The sequence below is a fragment of the Carex rostrata genome, chromosome 23 (assembly GCF_964058835.1).
Source record: "Carex rostrata chromosome 23, lpCarRost1.2, whole genome shotgun sequence".
In the NCBI taxonomy this organism is placed as follows: domain Eukaryota; kingdom Viridiplantae; phylum Streptophyta; class Magnoliopsida; order Poales; family Cyperaceae; genus Carex; species Carex rostrata.
Window position 1 is genome coordinate 2,578,352 of NC_135940.1, and position 18,594 is coordinate 2,596,945.

At 35.5% G+C, this 18,594-nt stretch overlaps 3 protein-coding genes across 9 annotated transcripts; all 3 read right to left on the reverse strand.

The window, feature by feature from the left end:
- Positions 1-702: 702 nt before the first annotated feature.
- On the reverse strand, positions 703-9,718 carry LOC144574560 (uncharacterized). Of its 6 annotated transcripts, none has more exons than XM_078324537.1 (25): positions 9,333-9,718; positions 8,296-8,890; positions 8,074-8,198; positions 7,869-7,963; positions 7,000-7,218; positions 6,709-6,793; positions 6,571-6,622; positions 6,368-6,433; positions 5,919-6,058; positions 5,746-5,816; positions 5,459-5,656; positions 4,892-4,930; positions 4,679-4,786; positions 4,505-4,594; positions 4,343-4,418; positions 4,119-4,215; positions 3,946-4,015; positions 3,443-3,619; positions 2,699-2,821; positions 2,486-2,569; positions 1,703-1,887; positions 1,435-1,573; positions 1,257-1,319; positions 1,100-1,171; positions 703-1,007 (listed from the first exon to the last, which is right to left on the reverse strand). In XM_078324537.1, exons 2-25 carry the CDS (start codon positions 8,841-8,843, stop codon positions 894-896), a joined length of 3,036 nt encoding a protein of 1,011 aa, XP_078180663.1. In that variant the 5' UTR covers positions 8,844-8,890; positions 9,333-9,718; the 3' UTR covers positions 703-893. The 6 variants fall into 6 exon arrangements, with proteins under 6 accessions (XP_078180663.1, XP_078180664.1, XP_078180665.1 ...); XM_078324538.1 differs by having other exon boundaries at positions 6,709-6,790; positions 9,333-9,713; XM_078324539.1 differs by having other exon boundaries at positions 6,709-6,790; positions 8,296-8,895; positions 9,333-9,698.
- Positions 9,719-11,754: 2,036 nt separating this feature from the next.
- On the reverse strand, positions 11,755-13,454 carry LOC144574789 (uncharacterized). Its single transcript, XM_078324854.1, has 2 exons — positions 12,920-13,454; positions 11,755-12,808 (listed from the first exon to the last, which is right to left on the reverse strand). Exons 1-2 carry the CDS (start codon positions 13,396-13,398, stop codon positions 11,782-11,784), a joined length of 1,506 nt encoding a protein of 501 aa, XP_078180980.1. The 5' UTR covers positions 13,399-13,454; the 3' UTR covers positions 11,755-11,781.
- Positions 13,455-15,402: 1,948 nt separating this feature from the next.
- On the reverse strand, positions 15,403-17,672 carry LOC144574752 (uncharacterized). Of its 2 annotated transcripts, XM_078324801.1 has the most exons (3): positions 17,645-17,672; positions 17,363-17,545; positions 15,403-16,949 (listed from the first exon to the last, which is right to left on the reverse strand). In XM_078324801.1, the coding sequence occupies exons 2-3, from the start codon at positions 17,539-17,541 to the stop codon at positions 15,566-15,568; spliced, it is 1,563 nt and encodes a 520-aa protein (XP_078180927.1). In that variant the 5' UTR covers positions 17,542-17,545; positions 17,645-17,672; the 3' UTR covers positions 15,403-15,565. The 2 variants fall into 2 exon arrangements, with proteins under 2 accessions (XP_078180927.1, XP_078180926.1); XM_078324800.1 differs by lacking the exon at positions 17,645-17,672 and having other exon boundaries at positions 17,363-17,619.
- Positions 17,673-18,594: the final 922 nt, after the last annotated feature.

Genomic DNA, 18,594 nt, shown 5'->3' on the forward strand with positions numbered 1-18,594 from the left:
TTTGAAACGGGTAGAGTACACTTTTTTAAAAACCTACCCGTACCCGCCGTACCCGACTACCCGTCCCGGGTATACCCGAGGTACCCGTACCCTACCCAAGAGCAAATGTCTAGTTGAAACCATCAGAAAAACTCCAGTATTTCAAAATGACAATGTTTTCTAATACTTAAATTTTCTGGGTTTGTCTATTTATTTTCACCTTTACCACAAGAGGGAGAGGAGGGATTCCAAATTTCCATTGCACAAATCTCATCCGATGTCATATATAAGTCCATCTGCACAAATCTCAATACAGATTAGACGACTTAGATTTAATAAAGAACAAATTTCGATCCAATGCCTATCGGAAATCCCCCGCTCGGCCGTTCCCCACTAAAATAGCCTTTGTTCAATAAACAATCCACAGGGCCATTCGCATTCCCTCTTAGTTCTCCAACCATAACCCAGCAAATGGGATAATTTTGCTTATCTTAAAGAAATTATAGCTCCTGAAAATTATGTATTGAATTTGAGTTGCTCTTTCATTGTGCTTATTAACATATAACAGCAGTTCACAAAAATTTCTCCTGACAAGCATTATTGCCATATGCAACACACATACCCAGCAGGTCAGATAACAAGCAATGTCTTCTCCAATTCCATATAAACTAACAGTCTACCAAATGAAAAATACTGAGTGATCTCAACTGATCCTAGGAAAAATTGATGCTTAGGCAGCTTATGATTTATATATTAGCTCTATGGCTGAAAACAGATGAAAATTCAAAGAAAATGAAGTAAAAAGCAATAAAGATAATAAAACAAAGGCCATCATTTCATATCTAAAAGACATCCCACTGATATTACATAATACTACAACACATGATGTAATGGGACATTATGTTAAGTATATGTTAGTTGACAAATCCAAAAGGTGTATGTCGCCTGCTACCCCCTTCACCATATTGGTCATTCCATTTTCGTAGCTCATTCATGCTAGTTGCGTCATATGCAACAGATGGACTCACCTTCATGTCAAAATTAAGTGAACTTGAGATAGGTGACAAGAAAATTAAAGATAAGTGAGGAAAAAGAAAATGTAAGAATAGATAAATTGTACCTTTGCTTTAGCTTTGATAAAGTCCTCCAGCTTCAGGGGTCGCATGGAAGGTCTTGTGCTAGTCACACCACCCTGATAAGAACACTTCTTTAGTTACTGCACAATTGAGTAATTCTAGATTGAAAATTTGCCAAGAAAGAAAGTGCAAGAAGTTTACCGCTTTCTTCTCTTCTTCTAGAAGTTCTTGAACAGGTCTGTATGCAGCAGCAATACATAGATTCTACATAGAAGGTTACATTCAATTCAATTCAACAAGGACCACAAAAAGCAAAATCTGCTAAAAAAAAGAAAAAAGAAATAGTAGCAATCAATTCGTGCTAGGAGTTATGTATTACCTTCAAGTCACTCCCAGAATACCCTTCAGTGGCATTGGCTAGCTCTTCATAATTAAAATTCGAATTAAGATTTTCTTTCGAGAGAAATATCCGCAAGATTTTCATTCTATTTTGTGCATCAGGAAGGTCCACATATATCCTACATATATAAAAAAACAAAAACAAAATATACAAAGAAGACAGCGAGTCAGTATCAAATATCAATAGCGCTATTGAGTTACGCAAGAACTGATACAAAAAATCAATAAGAACCCGTGCTCAACTCAACCTTCTAGGTAATCGACGAATGACAGCATCATCCAGGTCAAAGGGGCGATTAGTGGCTGCAAGAATAAGAATCCTTTGGGTATCTTTTGATCTCAACCCATCCCAAGCCGCCATGAATTCATTTCTCATTCTTCTTGTTGCCTCGTGCTCAAAGGCACCACCTCTAGCACCAAGTAAACTGTCCACCTACAGCACAGAAAAGGAAGATGATGACACAATTGAAACTCTAGGCATGTGACATTTGGGTAAGGGTGTTCATTGGGTCGGGTTTAATTGGTTTTAAACTGAACCGAGAGAGTTCAGATTACACAGTTCGGTTTTTCGGATTAAATATATCAGTTCAGCTCATTTCTTAAACCAGTTTAATTGTTTGGTTCGTTTCAGTTTAGAAATTTTTAAAACCGGTAACACCGAACTGATCGAAAAGAGTATAATTCTTTTGAGCCTATAAAAATTAATTATGAACGTCTTTTCTTTCTCCTTGAGTATGAAAATCACTAATTCAATTCTATGTATTGAAATAAATAATTCTTTTGAGCCTATACAAAAAATTCAAAAAATTAACAAAAACTGTTTATTTTTTTTATTAATCTTCTTATTTCGGTTCAACAGAACAAACCGAATTCTAATTCGGTTTGTTTGGTTCGGCTTTTATTTGGTAGATAAGTTTATTTCGGTTGGTTCGGTTTTAACCGAACAAAATTTTGGTTTGCCTATTTTATTTCGGTTTTAACTGAACCGAAACCATGAACACCCCTACATTTGGGTACATTCACATTCTTACCTCATCAACAAAAATTATGACCGGGGCTAGCTTACTAGCAAAGGAGAAAAGTGCCTTGGTAAGCTTTTCTGCATCTCCAAACCACTGTTCAAGGGAACAAATTAAATTAAAAAGTGAATTGAATTGAAATAATGGAACAAATTTTCACAATTAAGTATTAACCTCAATTTATACCAGACAAAAAATTTGGTCAAAGGACGAAAAATGCCTCACCTTTGATGTGAGTGTGGATCCACTAATGCTAATGAAGTTAGCTCCAGCTTCCGTTGCAAGTGCTTTTGCCAGAAGTGTTTTTCCAGTTCCAGGCGGCCCAAACAACAAAATTCCTTTGCATGGCTTAAACCCAACAAAAGAAGAAAAAAAGAGTAGCAAAGAAGAGAAAAGACATCACAATGATTGCTTGTTTTTTTGGGTTCTTACATGGCCCGTAGGCCTACAATGATTGCTTGAATAAGTACATAGTTGGTACAGTTAACCCTACTGACACAAAAAAAAATATATATATATATAGAGAGAGAGAGAGAGAGAGAATGGCTAAGCTCAAATCATTTGTTCCTGGACTCAGGAACAAACGACTCTGTTCTCCAATTTCCGAAGTTCAAATGGCCGATCAAAACTGTTAGATGTTTAATCATTAAAATGTGCTTGGAGACAATTTTATATTTTTTGGAATTTTTTTACTATTTATTAAGATGGTATGAAAATCGCTGTTTTTATTAAAATTCTGCACCATAAAAAAACAGCGACTTTCAAACCATCTTAATAAATAGTAAAAAAATTCCAAAAAATATAAAATTTTGTCAAAAAAGTACATTTTAATATAGATTAAACATCTAACGGTTTGGATCAGCCGTTTGAACTTTGGAAATCGGAGTACCGAGTTGTTTGTTCCTGAGTCTAGGAACAAACGATTTGAGCTTAGCCATTCTCATATATATATATAATGTAGTAACTTACCCTTAACAAATTGCCGTGCGAGAACAGCTCAGGCCGCCTCATAGGTAGCGTGACCAGTTCGTCAAGTGTTGTTTTGACATCCTCCAGTGCCCCAATGTCATCAAACTTCACCCCAATTTCATCAGGTGGTACCACTGCGGATATAAAATTGCTTTCGTACTCGTCTTTGGCAAGACTCTACATTAGAATTATTTGTTTACATTTTAGTCTAACACTAAAATCCAACAACACAGATAATATACAGATTTATTTTGCAATCCAGAACCTTGAAAGTAGTAAAAAAGGGTGAAAACCCGTTTTACCTTTTTTTTCACTTTACCGAACAACCCTTAAAAGTATAATGTTGCAATTGCACAGAATTAATTGCAAAGGAGGCTAATGTGCTAGCAAATGTGAGTTACCCAGAGGTCTCCCAAAGAGCTTAGCATATGTGGCAGAAGCTCTCTTGCAAATACACACACCAAAGTATTACAAAAAAAAGAAAAAAAAGTTGTCTTTAGTACCTTGAGATTTTGTGCAGGCTTCTTAGAGATGGCCTCTTCTTCCCTTAACCGTGCAATCGCTATCTCCAAACTGCTCAGAAATAGACAATGTTGAGCCACTTTAAACAAGGTCTCTTAGCAGACTTATGTGATGTGATGCAATATGAAAAGAATATATATATATATATACATACCTTTCACGTGGGATCATTAATCTATTATCCTTTGCCGAAGGAAGAGTAACTGACGATAAATAATGATTTTTGGCCCATCCAGCAACTTTTGCAGCTTCTGTAATTTTCACACATAAAGGTAAGAAACACATAAAAGATTCAGCATTTATAGCATCTCAACTAAGCCTCACTAAAATTTGATATTTTTTTCCTTTTCCTTATTTTCTTGAGAGAAATGTGCATACTTGGCCTTGTTAAAAGCACACCATTGTACTTCACATGCAGAAGATCCAAGCAGGAGAGTTGATTCTCTTCCAGGACCTAAGTCACAGAAAGAAAAAAAATAAAGATGCGTGTCTATAGTTCATCTAAGACATGATAATTTTCCAATAAATAAGTTATCACACCTTATGAAGTTCAATAAGGTTCTCTCTAGAAACAATTATTTTTTTGTCCTCTTCTATTTGGTTGTTGAAAGTTCTCATGTGCTCCTCTTCCTGGTAAACAAAAAATATTGATAAGACTTATCCTCTTATTTCTTCACTTTATCTTTACCACATATATCCCTAATGAATACATACCTTTGGGACAGGTAGATAGAGAACATTCGTAAATAACTTCCAAATGTTATCAGTTCTGGAAGATTTTGTATCTCTGAGTCCCTCTGTAAGTCGCTTCAATGACAATGGCTGCATAGAAAAAATAAATGTCCCTCAAGGTAAGCATAATAAAAAATATGTTTTTTCTTATTTTCTTATTTTCCTTTTACTCTTTTAAGAAGCAAAAAGGAATACCAGACGAGCAATCCGACCAAGTTGGGGAAGCACCATTGTCTGAAAAGTCAAAATCACACAAGTTTAAAAAAAAAAAAAATGGGAATTTTTCTTATGTAACCTGCAAAACATCAGACTAATTTATTGGACTGTGTTCTCCACTAAAAGAAAGAACATCTCTCCACATTTCATCACGAAGAAACAAAAATAATCACTCTTTGTTCACCAGCTGCGGAGAAGAAGCAACTATTTAGGATATTTCACATTTCTTTATATGCTTATATGCGATATTATTTTGTTTTTTCGGGCACCTACAGATACGGATTTCTTTGAAAGAATTTCACTCTTAACTTATTTGAAGAAAATTCTCACTGGCCATATAGGTTACAACTGTCCTTCAATTATTCTAGGGGAAAGAAGAGAATTGCACGAATCATGATACCTCTGTGTTTCTACAGTTAATACATTTAATTTTTGTTTGGTATGGATTTATGGGATATCATACTTTCAGAATGTTAGAATTACAATCCTCTTTCTAGTTTCCTTTCAAATATCTAATGCAGAACAGCAATAAAATCTTAATCTTACAAATTTTTCTTTCTCCTTGGGTGCTGCTGATTCCACCACATTTTGACCGCAAACTAAAACCACCGGCCCTGTAATTTTATTGAGCATCTCCTCGAGCTTTTGAACAAACTCCTTTTGACTGGATTTTGGTACTGCCTTTGATAACCACTTAGAGCTGTCAGGGAAGTATACAATTACTGGTTCCAAAGACGGCAAAATCTGTCATTTTACACCAAAACCCAAAAATTACACGATATCACAAAAAAAAAGGAAATGTGAACATGTCGCAACTTTGTAACACCAAGTACCTCGCAAAGTGCTTGAACTGCTGCAAACCAGTCTTCAGCTTGTGACTCTGGATCATGCTCAAGATCCTTAACTAAAAAAAATGCAGAAGGTTATTCAATTCATGCACTGTCATATTTAAGGGCTTCATTTAAAAAATACTTTTTTTATAGATTAGTGAGGAACAGAAGCATACTATCAACCCAGACGATCATTTCTTCCGAATCCTCACTTTTACTTGCCTCCTCAAGTTTGTTCTCAGTTGAGTCAAAAATAACAGCTACCTGATCCCCAGTAACCTCATACACCTCTCCTTTTGCCCCACTTGACAAACTCCTAAATCAAATTCAAGGCAAAAAAAATCAGTATCACAAGTCTAGTAGCTGAAATATGAAATTCCTAACAAGTTAAATCGCATAAGCTATCCATCTCACTAGCACCATAGTACTTAAAAGTATACTTTTGCACCGGCTATTGAGTCATACATCCTTTAGTAAATATAAACATGGAGGCAAATAACCAATGAGAATCATGTAATGGGAAGAAAACAAAATCAGAATCTTTTTATATCACTCAACAAAATCCTTTATTTGCAAGGAGAGTCCAAAACATGACCTAATGTAGTATAAGGACATATGAACCCACCTGACACTAACAAAAGTATAGGCATTCGTTGATCCATCAAGAGTAGGTATTTTCCCGAAAGTGATCCTGTGATGTGATAATACATTCATTACTAATCAGGGCCCATGCATAATAGGTGCAATGCAGTGCTTGCATAATCTCTATATTGTGCTGCTCCTTCATACTTATCTAATAATTTGTATTTAATAAGGTAAGCTAGATACCTTTGATCAGCTTCATCAGGCTCTGACTTGTGCATATACCTGACCCTATCACCTGAAAAAATTAACAAGTCCACGTCTAAAATTGGCCACCTGAAGATTTAACTGCAAGTTGGCATGAAAGCAAACAAAGAAAGATACCTTTCTTAAGAGGACTTTTTGACTCGGACTCTGTGGTCTCCGACGACTCAGATGCCGTGGTGCTCTCATCTTCACCAGATACCTTCTATCACAAAATCAAGAAAAATAACTTAAAAAAAGAAAATTCTGCAAAAGACTCCGTACCGAATATACTAGAGCAGATATAAGTAAATCAATCTCATCAGCCACATTACTAAAATGAAGTCTGACTCATTGGGCTACATTTTTTTCTCATGGCCAATTTCAATCTCATAAAGGGTTCCCAGATCAAATTGGAGAATTATTAGATACCCCGGCTAAGGCGTCAAAGCCGACAAGATTGCTGAGGGCAGCAACAACGTCAACTGCTCCATTGGTATCATCCTGCTCACTTTCAATGGATCTCGCCTCACTGCCGCTCATGTCGTCCTCCTCGTTGCTTGTGTTGTCATCCTCCATCTCCGACTCTGATTGAGAATCTTCATTATCTTCATCTGTCTCAACCTCTGACAAGCATTCCTTCCCAAAATCCTGCTCCAAGAAAAGGTGAAAAAGAATGAATGAGGCTATGGTACTATGAATAGCGCATATTGGTCCATACTATGAATCAATATCTTCATTTTCAAAGTCCAAACAATCAATCTGAACCGTTCAACATGATCTCCATATAGAAATATACTTGTAGATCAAATTTTATATTTTTTAGAATATTTTAGATAGGTAGAAAATTACTTGATATAAAGATTCTAGACCATTCAAAATTAGTGATTTTTTGCCTATCTAAAATATAGTAAAAAAATCTACAAAATATAAAATTTGGTCTACAAGTGCATTTTCATATGGAAATCATGTTGAATGGTTCAAATCAACTATTTGGACTTTGAAAACGAAATATTGATCCGTAGTACAGACCAATCCGTGCTATTCATAGTACCATAGCCTCACTCAAAAAGAATTACAGTTTTGGCTCCAATGAAATGAATCAAGAGACATAAATGTTTAAAACAATACTGAGGAACCATGCTGCTAAGGCTAATACTCAGTACTTAATCTGTGCTTATTAATGTATATTGGACAATCATGTGCGCGTGTGTGTGTTCGTATGTGTTTCATCATCTTGATATTTCAAATGGTACATAAGTTGATATTATGAGCTTAAGATGCTAATTTTTTTGTCTTACAAATGGAGCTAAAACACTGCTGTCGAGGATCAACAAAGGAACTTGCAATTCACGAGCAACAGCTTTTATCAATCTTTCCCTGTAGAGCTCCGTTCCTGTATTTATAGATATTCTGAGTTGCATGGCCAAAATTAACTTTGTGGGGGATAAAGGAATATATATATATATTTAAGCAGATTGCTCTTTCAAAATAAGGAAAAGTGACCTGGAAAGCTACGAAGCAAAATCCTTCCACCAGAAGAGGCCAAGCGGGACCCATACAATGTGGTAAAGTTTTTGTGCTTCAGATGCGAAGCCACACACTCCAACAGTAGACACTTGGCATTCTCACTAAGCCAAAAAAGACAGATTACAGCACAAGTTACTAAGTTTTCTTTTTAAGAAAATGGGAAATAAGGTAGAAATTAAAAAATATACACAGGCTCACTTGAGATAGTATGGAAAACTATCAAGAGAAAGATTGATATTTTCCCAAGGAATGACCCTCCGTAAAAATTCATTTTTAAACCTCTGACGCTTGCTTAGAAACTGTGAGTCCTTCTTCTTGGAATCAATAAAATATCTTTCACCGTTTAACCACTCCTGCTGATCTTCTTCACCAAGCCTTGCATGTTCATTTGCAAATCCCCTGGCCACTGGTATCTCCTCTTTGACACCCCTTATTTTATCCCCATCAACACCATTTTCCTTAACTGGCACATGCTTTCCGTCACTAGCACTGCTGCCATCACCTTTCGAGCTGTACAATCTATGTGACATGTGTGAGAGCCCTGCATTGTACTGCTTGTTTTGGTGCTGGATTGGCCATGATTGAGGTGAGTATGTGAATTTTCTACGGATATGTGGATTCAAGGCTGAAATGACACGAGAAGAGCTGGTGCCACATGGGTAGTGTTGAGACATGACCCGTGACCTGAAACGGGTCAATAGAAGGTTCCAGCTCTGGCCTCTACAATTCAGTGTCCTCGCATACATTGCAATCTCCTTTGACTTAAAAGCAGTTCTATCTCATCCAACTATGCCTGATCTAATAAAAGGAGGGTGAAAATTAATTTAACTAAGGAATTAGAAAAACATCTCTTTGAGATGGTATTTGATGCTCATTTACATAAATCACACAACATTATCAGAAAAAATATATCTAAGCTTGGACAGCTCTGGCCTCTACAATTCAGTGTCCTCGCATACATTGCAATCTCCTTTGACTTAAAAGCAGTTCTATCTCATCCAACTATGCCTGATCAAATAAAAGGAGGGTGAAAATTAATTTAACTAAGGAATTAGAAAAACATCTCTTTGAGATGGTATTTGATGCTCATTTACATAAATCACACAACATTATCAGGAAAAATATATCTAAGCTTGGACAGCAAGTGCCCCACACCTCTCCCGCCTTATGTTGGGTGGAGATTCCAAATCCTAACACATCTAAATAGCTGTAAATTAACCTAACTGAAATCTTACACTACTGAATTGAATTTGAGCAGAGACGGAGTGAAGGGGGTGGCCAAAAGCTTCTTGGCGAAAAACACAACGCTCAAATCGGGGTGGAAGAGGGGAAGAAACACCGGCTGGCAAGGTGGCTGATTGCTCCGACTCACCGTCTGTCCGAGTTACGCCGATTCTTCTCCTTCTTCGTAGTATGTGACTGTGAACAACTGATTCTTAATTCAGAATTTTTACATTCAAAATTGATGCGAGAGACACAGAGGGAGAGGGAGAGGGAGAGGAGAGATTTTCCTCCGCGTGGGGGTTGGGTTTTCAAAAATGGGAGACGAGAGATGAGGCGTGTTGCGAGAGAACTCGAGCTTGTTACCTAGATTTGAGATATTTGCAACTGCAAGCGGCCTGTCTCTTATTCTCATCGGACAAAACTAATTGAATTGGGCCAATGGGCTACAATTTTCTTTTGAAAAGCTAATCAAGGTTTGTATTTTCTATTTCCCCAAAATAACCCAAAATGTTTTATTACCATACTCATTGATTGAACAATAGGGTGTAAACGGAGCGGATACGGATTCGGGACGAATAATGCTAATATCATATCTATCCGTCTTTTAATGAGCGGATACGGATACGGGTAGTAAACAAATATCAAAATTTGAAATCAAATGTGCCTTAAACGGATACAGATACAAAGCGAATAATCTACGAATACGGATATGAAACAAATAATTGTCGGATAATTGAGTTATACACTTTAAGATACAAAGAGTGCCTTGTTGTTGTCTTCAAACAATGACCAAAACCAATTTAACATAGACTAAAAACATACTACATTCACGATGTTAGCTCTTTAATGGAAAAGAATGGAGAGTGGAGAAATGGAGGTAAAAATGAAAGAAAATAGCGCTATTGTTATTGTAGCACCATTACCAGCGAAAAAGACATTAAATTGGAAACTGGATCGTATTATCATTTATTCCACAACCAAAACTAAAATGAATATGAGATAATTATATAACAACTTCTATCCGGAACAGTAAAGTCGGAGCTGGTTGAGAGCAATTTCGGATTCAGATAATTGCAGATACGGATACAGATATTCACCTTCATAAAATTATCCGTATCCGTATCTGCCATTATTCCGCCAAATACAAAAAATATCTGTATCCGTATTAGCAATTATCCATTACCCTTTACACTCATAAAATAAACATATTTCTCTTTTTAGAACAATTGAATTTAATAGTTCCATACTTTTTATTTAAATTAATTTCTCTATCTCCAGGTTGGACGAAACTTTGAATCCACTGAAAAAAGTCTGCTTGCTTTTAATATAAATTTCATAGTTTTTTTTTAGCATTAATAAAAATTTCGGGTATTATACAATAGCAATGGCTTGCATGCATGCGTGGTTGAAGCCAATATGCATTGAAAGCATGTGCAGTCACCATGTAAATTACAATTTTTACATATATCATTTAGTTTTGTTACAAAAAATGTGAAATGTTCAATAGTGAATTGCTGGGATATCTCATTTCAATTAAAAACAATTGTACTCGATGTTCAAACCACGCAACATTGAATTTGAAGTTAACAACAATTGTATTTGATGTTAACACATAGCCTTATTTCGTTTGTACGCTACAAATAGAGACATGAATGTGTTCGCTAACAACAATTGCACTCGACCTTTTTCTTGGAATATAATAACAACAATGAATTTGGACACAATACGGGTTTTAACTGTCTGACATGCAATTATACAGAATAAAGAAGCAAATCTAAAGTGTGGCAACAAAACAATGGAGTCTTTCAAATACATGTAGATAATAAAAGAAAAGAAAAGCAACTTGGCAATTGACGGTCGTATCATCAATCAAAAAGCAAAGAGGACTTGGCAAGGACAGTTTTTTTTTATCAAAACTGGTACAGAAAACATGCCACTGGTATGGGTACGGGTAGACGCAGTTCGAAACTGGCGCACAGTTGCCGGTAAAAAAGGCGCGAAGATGGTGAAGCATTGGTAGGATGTGCCACTTCATCAAATGCCAAGGAACTTGTAGAATAATTTCTGTTTTCTTAGGGACCCCAATGCATTTTTTTTCACTTGTTCTCTGTACTACACTTTTCATTTACTCATTTAGTTGCTCAAATGTTTTGAGCTATTTTGGTTATTATTTCACTATTACATCATTTGTGTAATGGACCATATCATGAATGAAATACGGGCTAGACCCATATTTTTCTTCAAAAAATAAATAAAAATAAAATAAAAGAAAATTGATTGATGAAGAGGAAACATTGTCTGTGTCTATGCAGATGGACATAATTTCCTATTTCCTTTCTAAAATATTTACATGCAGTTACTAAAACTGTTATCGATGCATTGAAATTTGAAAAATCTACATATTACTGCTAATAAAGAAAAATCCCAAAAGTATTTCTGATTTGGTAATCCAATAGTGAATCAACTCTTCTCTAACATGACATGTTCACCTATATGTATCAGTACCGGGGCTGCTGGTACCATAATTGTGCTCCTTTCTCTCTCTAGAGGGGCCAATGCTGGTTTCATCCCTTTCGTTTCTTCTTCCTTTCTCTCTTTTATGCACAATTCTCCCTCTTCAATTTCATAGAAGTTCCCAGTTCTCACCTCTTGAGCCAAAGCACAAGATGAACAAAACAACCATCTAATAAAATCACTCAAACCCACATACCCACAACAAAATGGGTTACCGGGTAGCCTAAATCTCTTTCTCATCTGTGTTCTCCAATAACCTCCATATAACAAACCAAGAAATGACAACAAAATCCCTGTAATTCCTACCACGTACCTCAATGCCTCGTTATTGATCATCAATGCCGAAACATTAAATACCCAAAATGGCGCCATACATAGTAGCAAGAATGTGAATATGTGCACATACATGTTTCCAAATCCTAGCCGTTCCATATTCCATCCAAATACGCAACAAGTGCAAAAGAGCGATAAACAAGCAACTGTTAGATCATCCCAAAAATTGAACAAACCACCAATCCATACAGGTGATCTGATCAAGTCGAGATTTTGATCAGATTTTAGCACCTGACACTCTAGGTCATTTTCAAGTATAGGTTCTGGCATGGTGTATTTCTTCCCAAGTGGACCATATATCATGTATAAACCCGCAATAATAGGCATGGCTAAGCCAATACCCATGAAGAGGTTTACAGCCCAATCAGGTCTTGTTTTCAGAGATAAAAACCAGAATAGAGAACAATATACATATTGTGCGAAGCAAGTGATATGAAAAAGCGTCACAACAAACGCCACATGAGCCCTCTCGTTGAGGCCTGCAGAACCTCCATTCTTACAGTATACATTTCTCAGTGCACTTACATCGGTTGAGCGCCACCTGATTACTTGCACCAAGTGATGACACAGTTTTGGATGCTGATAGAGACAGATTATGGTGAAAAGTGCATTTAAGATTTGATTTGTTATCTCAATCCATCTGCAAAAATAAAAAAAGAACATATAATTAATTATGAATATAACATCTTCTATTGCTCATTTGCTGAAAACTTATGTATTTTGACATTGTTTTAATCAAGTAATTAATTACCTCTTTCTCTGTGAACTCTTGGTTATCATCCCATTAAGTGCACCTGTCATGAGCAGTAAGAGCAGCAGAACACCGGCCGCAACAAAGAAGAACCACGCAAGAAGTGCCATGTTCATTGGATGCATGCACCAATTCTTGCACTCTGTAATAACAGCTTTCCAGTTTATCTTTCTAACAAATGGCACGCGTAAATCAAAGCCGGGTGATTTCTTCACCCCACGAAAGCTGCTTATGTGTTTTATGAATAATGTTGACTTGCCACACAAGCTGTTTATCCAATCTTTTGACGGCCGGGCTTTCAGAAAGTCAAGCAATCTCTTATGATCGCTTTGAGTTTGGTTTAGAAGACAAGGTTTACCCATTGGGAGGCAGATAGGGTGGTGAGAATTTGGTGTGAGCTGGGTTGGAGTTGCCAATCTCGGACTGCTCGGTTGGGGTGTTTTTGGGGTGATCTCTATCTTTTCTTTGTCTGAATTCATCTCTGTGACATGCAATGTGTTGAACTAGTAACCTATACCTATCTCAGCTTTAAACTTAATATTACAAAATTAGACTAAAAAAAGAAAAATACAATATTCCAGTTTGCAAAACAGAGAAAAGAAAAGAAAAACAACAAGAAAGGAACCGTTGTTTGCTCCTATACACAAGTCTAAACACACTTAAATCCCAATAGCAACAATCTATTGTTTAATAATCACCACAAAAAAAATGTTAGCTGTATGCAAAATTTTATACCTGATAGATTATGGTGGATGATATTGCAACCTAAACCTTTGAAATTTTTGGGAAGTTTAAAACATCTTGATCAATGTATGCATATATGTATATATTGCTATTGTCAAAGGGGTGTTTTGTGGCCACACTTAATACCCTGTGAGATACTCCAAAAATTTCTACTTTGATCAGTCTATTATGGTGTACTGTTGAAGTGTCAAGTTCGGCAACTTTGGTGGCAATTTAGTAATATTGGATATTAGTGCCGTATGAAGACAAAAAGGGGGGAAAAAGTACAAATGTATATAATATACGTGTATAAAATAGTAACAAATTATAGTAAATGTTGGTATATACTATATATACTAGTTCAACAAATAAAAAATTATGTACCTAATATTAGTTTGGGGTAAATTGTTTTTATGTAGAGAGTTATTATGGTTAAAATATTTCAAGGGTATTTATTAATTAAAATATTTCACTTACCTAAGTAATATGGTTCAATCATATTTTGATCAGCATTGATTATAATTTTTTCTTATTTGTTTGATTTTTTTTTTTAGGAAAATGGAAGAGATAAGTCAAGAGGAAATGAAAGGTCAAAAGTGGAAAAAGTCAATGGAGGTGGATTGAACCGTTGGAGCATTTTACAAGTTCAGTGGACCTTTTTACACAATTGCGTCATAAAGTAAATCAATACTTCCATAAAGTAAATATTAAAGTTAAAAAATTATTATTATTTTGAACTTATATGTGCTTATAATTTTGATGAACATGAAATTAAAAATGAATTTAAAATACGGTTTTGCACCCATTTTAATTTGACTTTCGTCTTGACTTATATGTAATCTTGACCTATTCAGATTGAGAGCGAAGACTAGTTTGTGCCTTTTCTGTGGTCAATTTAAGGATGCAAATACAAGATTTTAAAAGTTAGTAACTGAATTAATATCAGGAAATTCCCAGATACATACAATCGAGCACAAATGTTGAAACAAAAATACATATATGAATATTTTTTTTAGCATATCCGGATATAAGTCCGGTTTTTATTTAAAATTGCATACGGACATGAATACATATAATTATTAAAGAGTCCGGCTAGTATAACATTGGTGTCATATGATACTAACTTTAAAATTAATTGAATAGATTTTAAATGACTAATTCAAACTGTTCAAACCGTTCAAACCGATTTACTTTATGAGTGATGCGTTTAAATGCAAAAATATATATATATATATTTTTTTTTTGAGTTATTTTAGTATTAAATCAAGCGGTAAAAATATTAAAAAATGAATGTATTAAAATTAACTTAAAAACTAACACATTTGACTGCTTGACTTGATACTAAATAAATTCAAAAAATTAAATTTTTTGCATATAAACACATAACTAATGAAGTAGATCAGTTTGAACGGTTTGCATTCACTGTTTGAAGTTGATTCGATAGATTTTGGAGTTGGTGTTATATAGGCTGAAATGACACTGATATTATACTAGCCAGACTCATTATTAAAATTAAATAAGTTTTGGTGTTCGAAAATCTGTTTTGAAATCTAATATATAACTTTAATATCAATCCCATAAATAATCTTTAGAGTCAATTATTCAACCACAACTAAACACAATTTATCTTCTATTAAAATTTATAATTCCTTGGTACATTTTACTAAATTTTTGTCAATAGTTAGCAACTAATTATTATAAGCTATTATATAATTATTTAGTTCCGAATTTGTTATGAAATATTATAGTGCTAATTAATCTTGTAAATGTACAACTTCCAATTAAAAAAAAAGAACTCAAATGCAAGATCTTTTATCTTTGCTGTTGTAATAATTTGGAATCATAACGCAACCAAAATATGCACAAAAAAAATCACATAATTAACAAGGTGTGGCGCAAGAAAAAAAAAAATCTAATTACACTTTAATTAATGCCATCTTCAACATCCTTTTCTCTTGTTGTAGCATCACCACAATTTCCATTTTTTGTTTTTATCAATGGCTGAATTGGTGCATCCATAACATCTGATATCTCTTCTCCTTTTCCAATTAAATCAGATGTCTCAGATTCAACCGGCACATTTTCAATTAGATCCTTGCAATTTTCTTCTGCCATCTTTCTGTAAAAACTGTCATCTTCTACATCATAAAAATTACCAGTTCTCACCTCTTGAGCCAAAGCATAACCCCAACAAAACATCCATTTGAAGTAATCGGTAATGGAAGCGGAACCGCAACAAATAGTATTACCCGGTAGTTTGAACTTCTTCCTCATTTGAATTCTCCAATACCCGCCATACAACAACCCGAAAGCACACAATAATACACCCGCTACACCGATTATATCATCTATGACATGGTTGTGAATGTGCATTGCTGAGATGCTAAATATCCAAAATGGAGCTATACACAGAAGAAGAAAGGTTATGATATGAACATACATGTTACCGAATCCAAGCCTCTCCATGTTCCAACCGAACACGCAAAATGTACAAAAGCAAGATAGAAATCCGACCGTTGGATCATCCCCACAATTAAACAACCCTCCAACCCACTCCGGCTTGCTCACAATCACTCGGTTCGGAAATAAACTCTTGGAAGCTCTCTCTATTTTATTACTTGCATCACCATTTTTTGAATCTTCGTCGGTATCCAATTCATACTCCTTTCCTAAAGGGCTACAGATTGTGTACACAGCAGCAATTACTGGTACAGCAGTGCCGAGTATGAAGAACATATTTTCGGCCCATTCGGGTCGCTGCTCCCTTGAATACCCCCAATAGAGGCCACACAACATGTATTGGCAAGAGCAAGTGATATGAAGAAGGAATACAACTACTGCAATGTGGGCCCACTCATGCGGCCGGTAAGACCCGTTTTTGCAATAGAACTTTCTCAGCTCAATCACATCCTCCGTACCCCACCGAAAAAGGAGGACGAGATGGTGAAACAAGCTAGGATGTTGGTACACACTCATAAGCGTAAAGAGTGCGTTTAAAACCTGGTTGTTTATCTCGATCCAATAGTTTCTCGAATCCCTCGTAGGAAATGTGTTGTTTAGTACCCCTAACAGAAGCAAGATCTGCATTGATCCCGACATGGCTACGCACAACAACCAGAGGAAAAGGGCGATGTTCATTGGATTCTCACACCATTCCTTGAGGATTCCGAAGAAGGAATTCCAGTTGATCTTTCTTCTGAAATGGATGTGAAAGTGCCGGCGGATGCCGACTGGTGATGGCACCGAGATTGATATTTCTTCTCTTTCGTTGATCTTCTGCCGGAATATTTTCAAAGGGGAGCTAAATCTGTGATTTTTCAAGATTAGTTATAGATTAATTAATTTCAACAGCAGATAGAAATTATTTGGTCTCTGATATATAACAAAAAAAAAACAGAACATCAAAGGTAAAAATGGTGTAACACACACACACACACACACACGTGTGTGTGTGTTCAACAATGGGGTCAATTCGATCCGATGATCGGTCTGGACTGTCTGATCTACGTCAATATTTGTGCATTCGATTTAGCAGTTTATAATTTTAATGGTATGCACGAATCGTGATGCAGACATGTAACCAAATTCAATCTGATAATCATCTTACAAAACCCGCTCCCATATCCCAAAGAGGAGAGGGGAGGAAATCATTGAAGGACTTGAACCACTCCAGTGGTCAAGAGGTGTAACAAAATATTAAAAAACCGGTCACAGAATTACCTGAGCTTCTTGAACCACTCCATTGAAGGACTTGCTCTGAGGAAATCCAAGAGCCGCCGCCTCTGGCTCTTTTTCTCGATCAATCTCTCGTTTAGAGATGGAATCTGAATGCGGTATTCTCTCAGCTCCGGCAGAGGTGTCGGTGCCTCTTCTCCTTTGTTATCACAAGGTCGAACCATACTCCTGATATGTTTCATAGAAAAGAAATCATGAACAATATTATTGTTATTATTATTTTTGGAATGTTCAACATATTTTAAGGCGCGCATAAATAATTGCCACCTGGTTTAAGGAGAGCTGGACAAGATTAATAAATCTTCCGATTGCATTCTGGTTTTACTTTTTGTTTTCAGTCAATCAATTTAAAAAAATGGAAAATGGGGTAATAAATGGAGGGCCGAAATAGTCAATTGGAACCAACGTTTACGTTTATTAACATTTCTCTTATAAAGCCCAGAAACTTCCTAATTTCCAGATATGTCCCTCTGCTTTTGTTCATGGTTTCTTAACATAAAAGCTCGTATTTTGTGTGTACTTTTGTTAATAATTTTTTGTAGATTGCATGTTTTACTAGTGTTTTGACATGCGACTTACAATGGATAAGTTTAAAATTTTTGAAAGTAAGAGCAGGAGCGGAATTAAAAATTTACTATAGCAGGCTGAATTTAATAAAAAAAAAATAATACTCAGCAAGTTATAAAAATTTACTATAGCGAGACATTTTCGTTGCTTTAATTATATTTTATTAATAAGGGGGCCAATTATGAAATTGTATTAAAGATAGAAAAAATTACACATGAATTTTACAACTTTATAAGGAGCATATATTTTGCATATGTAAATGATGTATATAAATTTTTTTTACACATCAACAAAACTATAACGGCCAAGGTTACTTCAGCAATTTCAAGTCAATTATGTGGGGTTTTGTTAAAATAGTTTGTATGTTTTTGACCAGAAAAAGAAAAGCTTGGGTTTGAAAAACCACAAATTAGACAAATGGTCAAAGCCTTAGGTGATACGGCCTGACCCGGATTCTGTAGAGAAGCAAGTAGTGTGAACCTGTGCAACTCTTTTGACTGGAAAATTGGAATCAAATTGAAGAGTATCTAGACATATTTGGAGAAGAATCTTTTGACACTGACATGATCATCTGATCGGCATCAAATAGTTTTGAACAAAATTTTATTCAATGACTTAAATTTATTATGTTTGAATCCATATGCACTAAG

Coding starts and splice junctions, on each gene's coding strand:
- LOC144574789 (XM_078324854.1), bottom strand. CDS start 13,398: ATGAATTCAGACAAAGAAAAGATAGAGATCACCCCAAAAACACCCCAA. Junction 12,809..12,919: donor AAGAGTTCACAGAGAAAGAG/GTAATTAATTAC, acceptor TTATTTTTGCAG/ATGGATTGAGATAACAAATC.
- LOC144574560 (XM_078324537.1), bottom strand. CDS start 8,843: ATGTATGCGAGGACACTGAATTGTAGAGGCCAGAGCTGGAACCTTCTA. Junction 4,419..4,504: donor ACCTTATTGAACTTCATAAG/GTGTGATAACTT, acceptor TCTGTGACTTAG/GTCCTGGAAGAGAATCAACT. Junction 1,008..1,099: donor TTATCAAAGCTAAAGCAAAG/GTACAATTTATC, acceptor TTTGACATGAAG/GTGAGTCCATCTGTTGCATA.
- LOC144574752 (XM_078324800.1), bottom strand. CDS start 17,559: ATGAAACATATCAGGAGTATGGTTCGACCTTGTGATAACAAAGGAGAA. Junction 16,950..17,362: donor GAGTGGTTCAAGAAGCTCAG/GTAATTCTGTGA, acceptor GAAAAATCACAG/ATTTAGCTCCCCTTTGAAAA.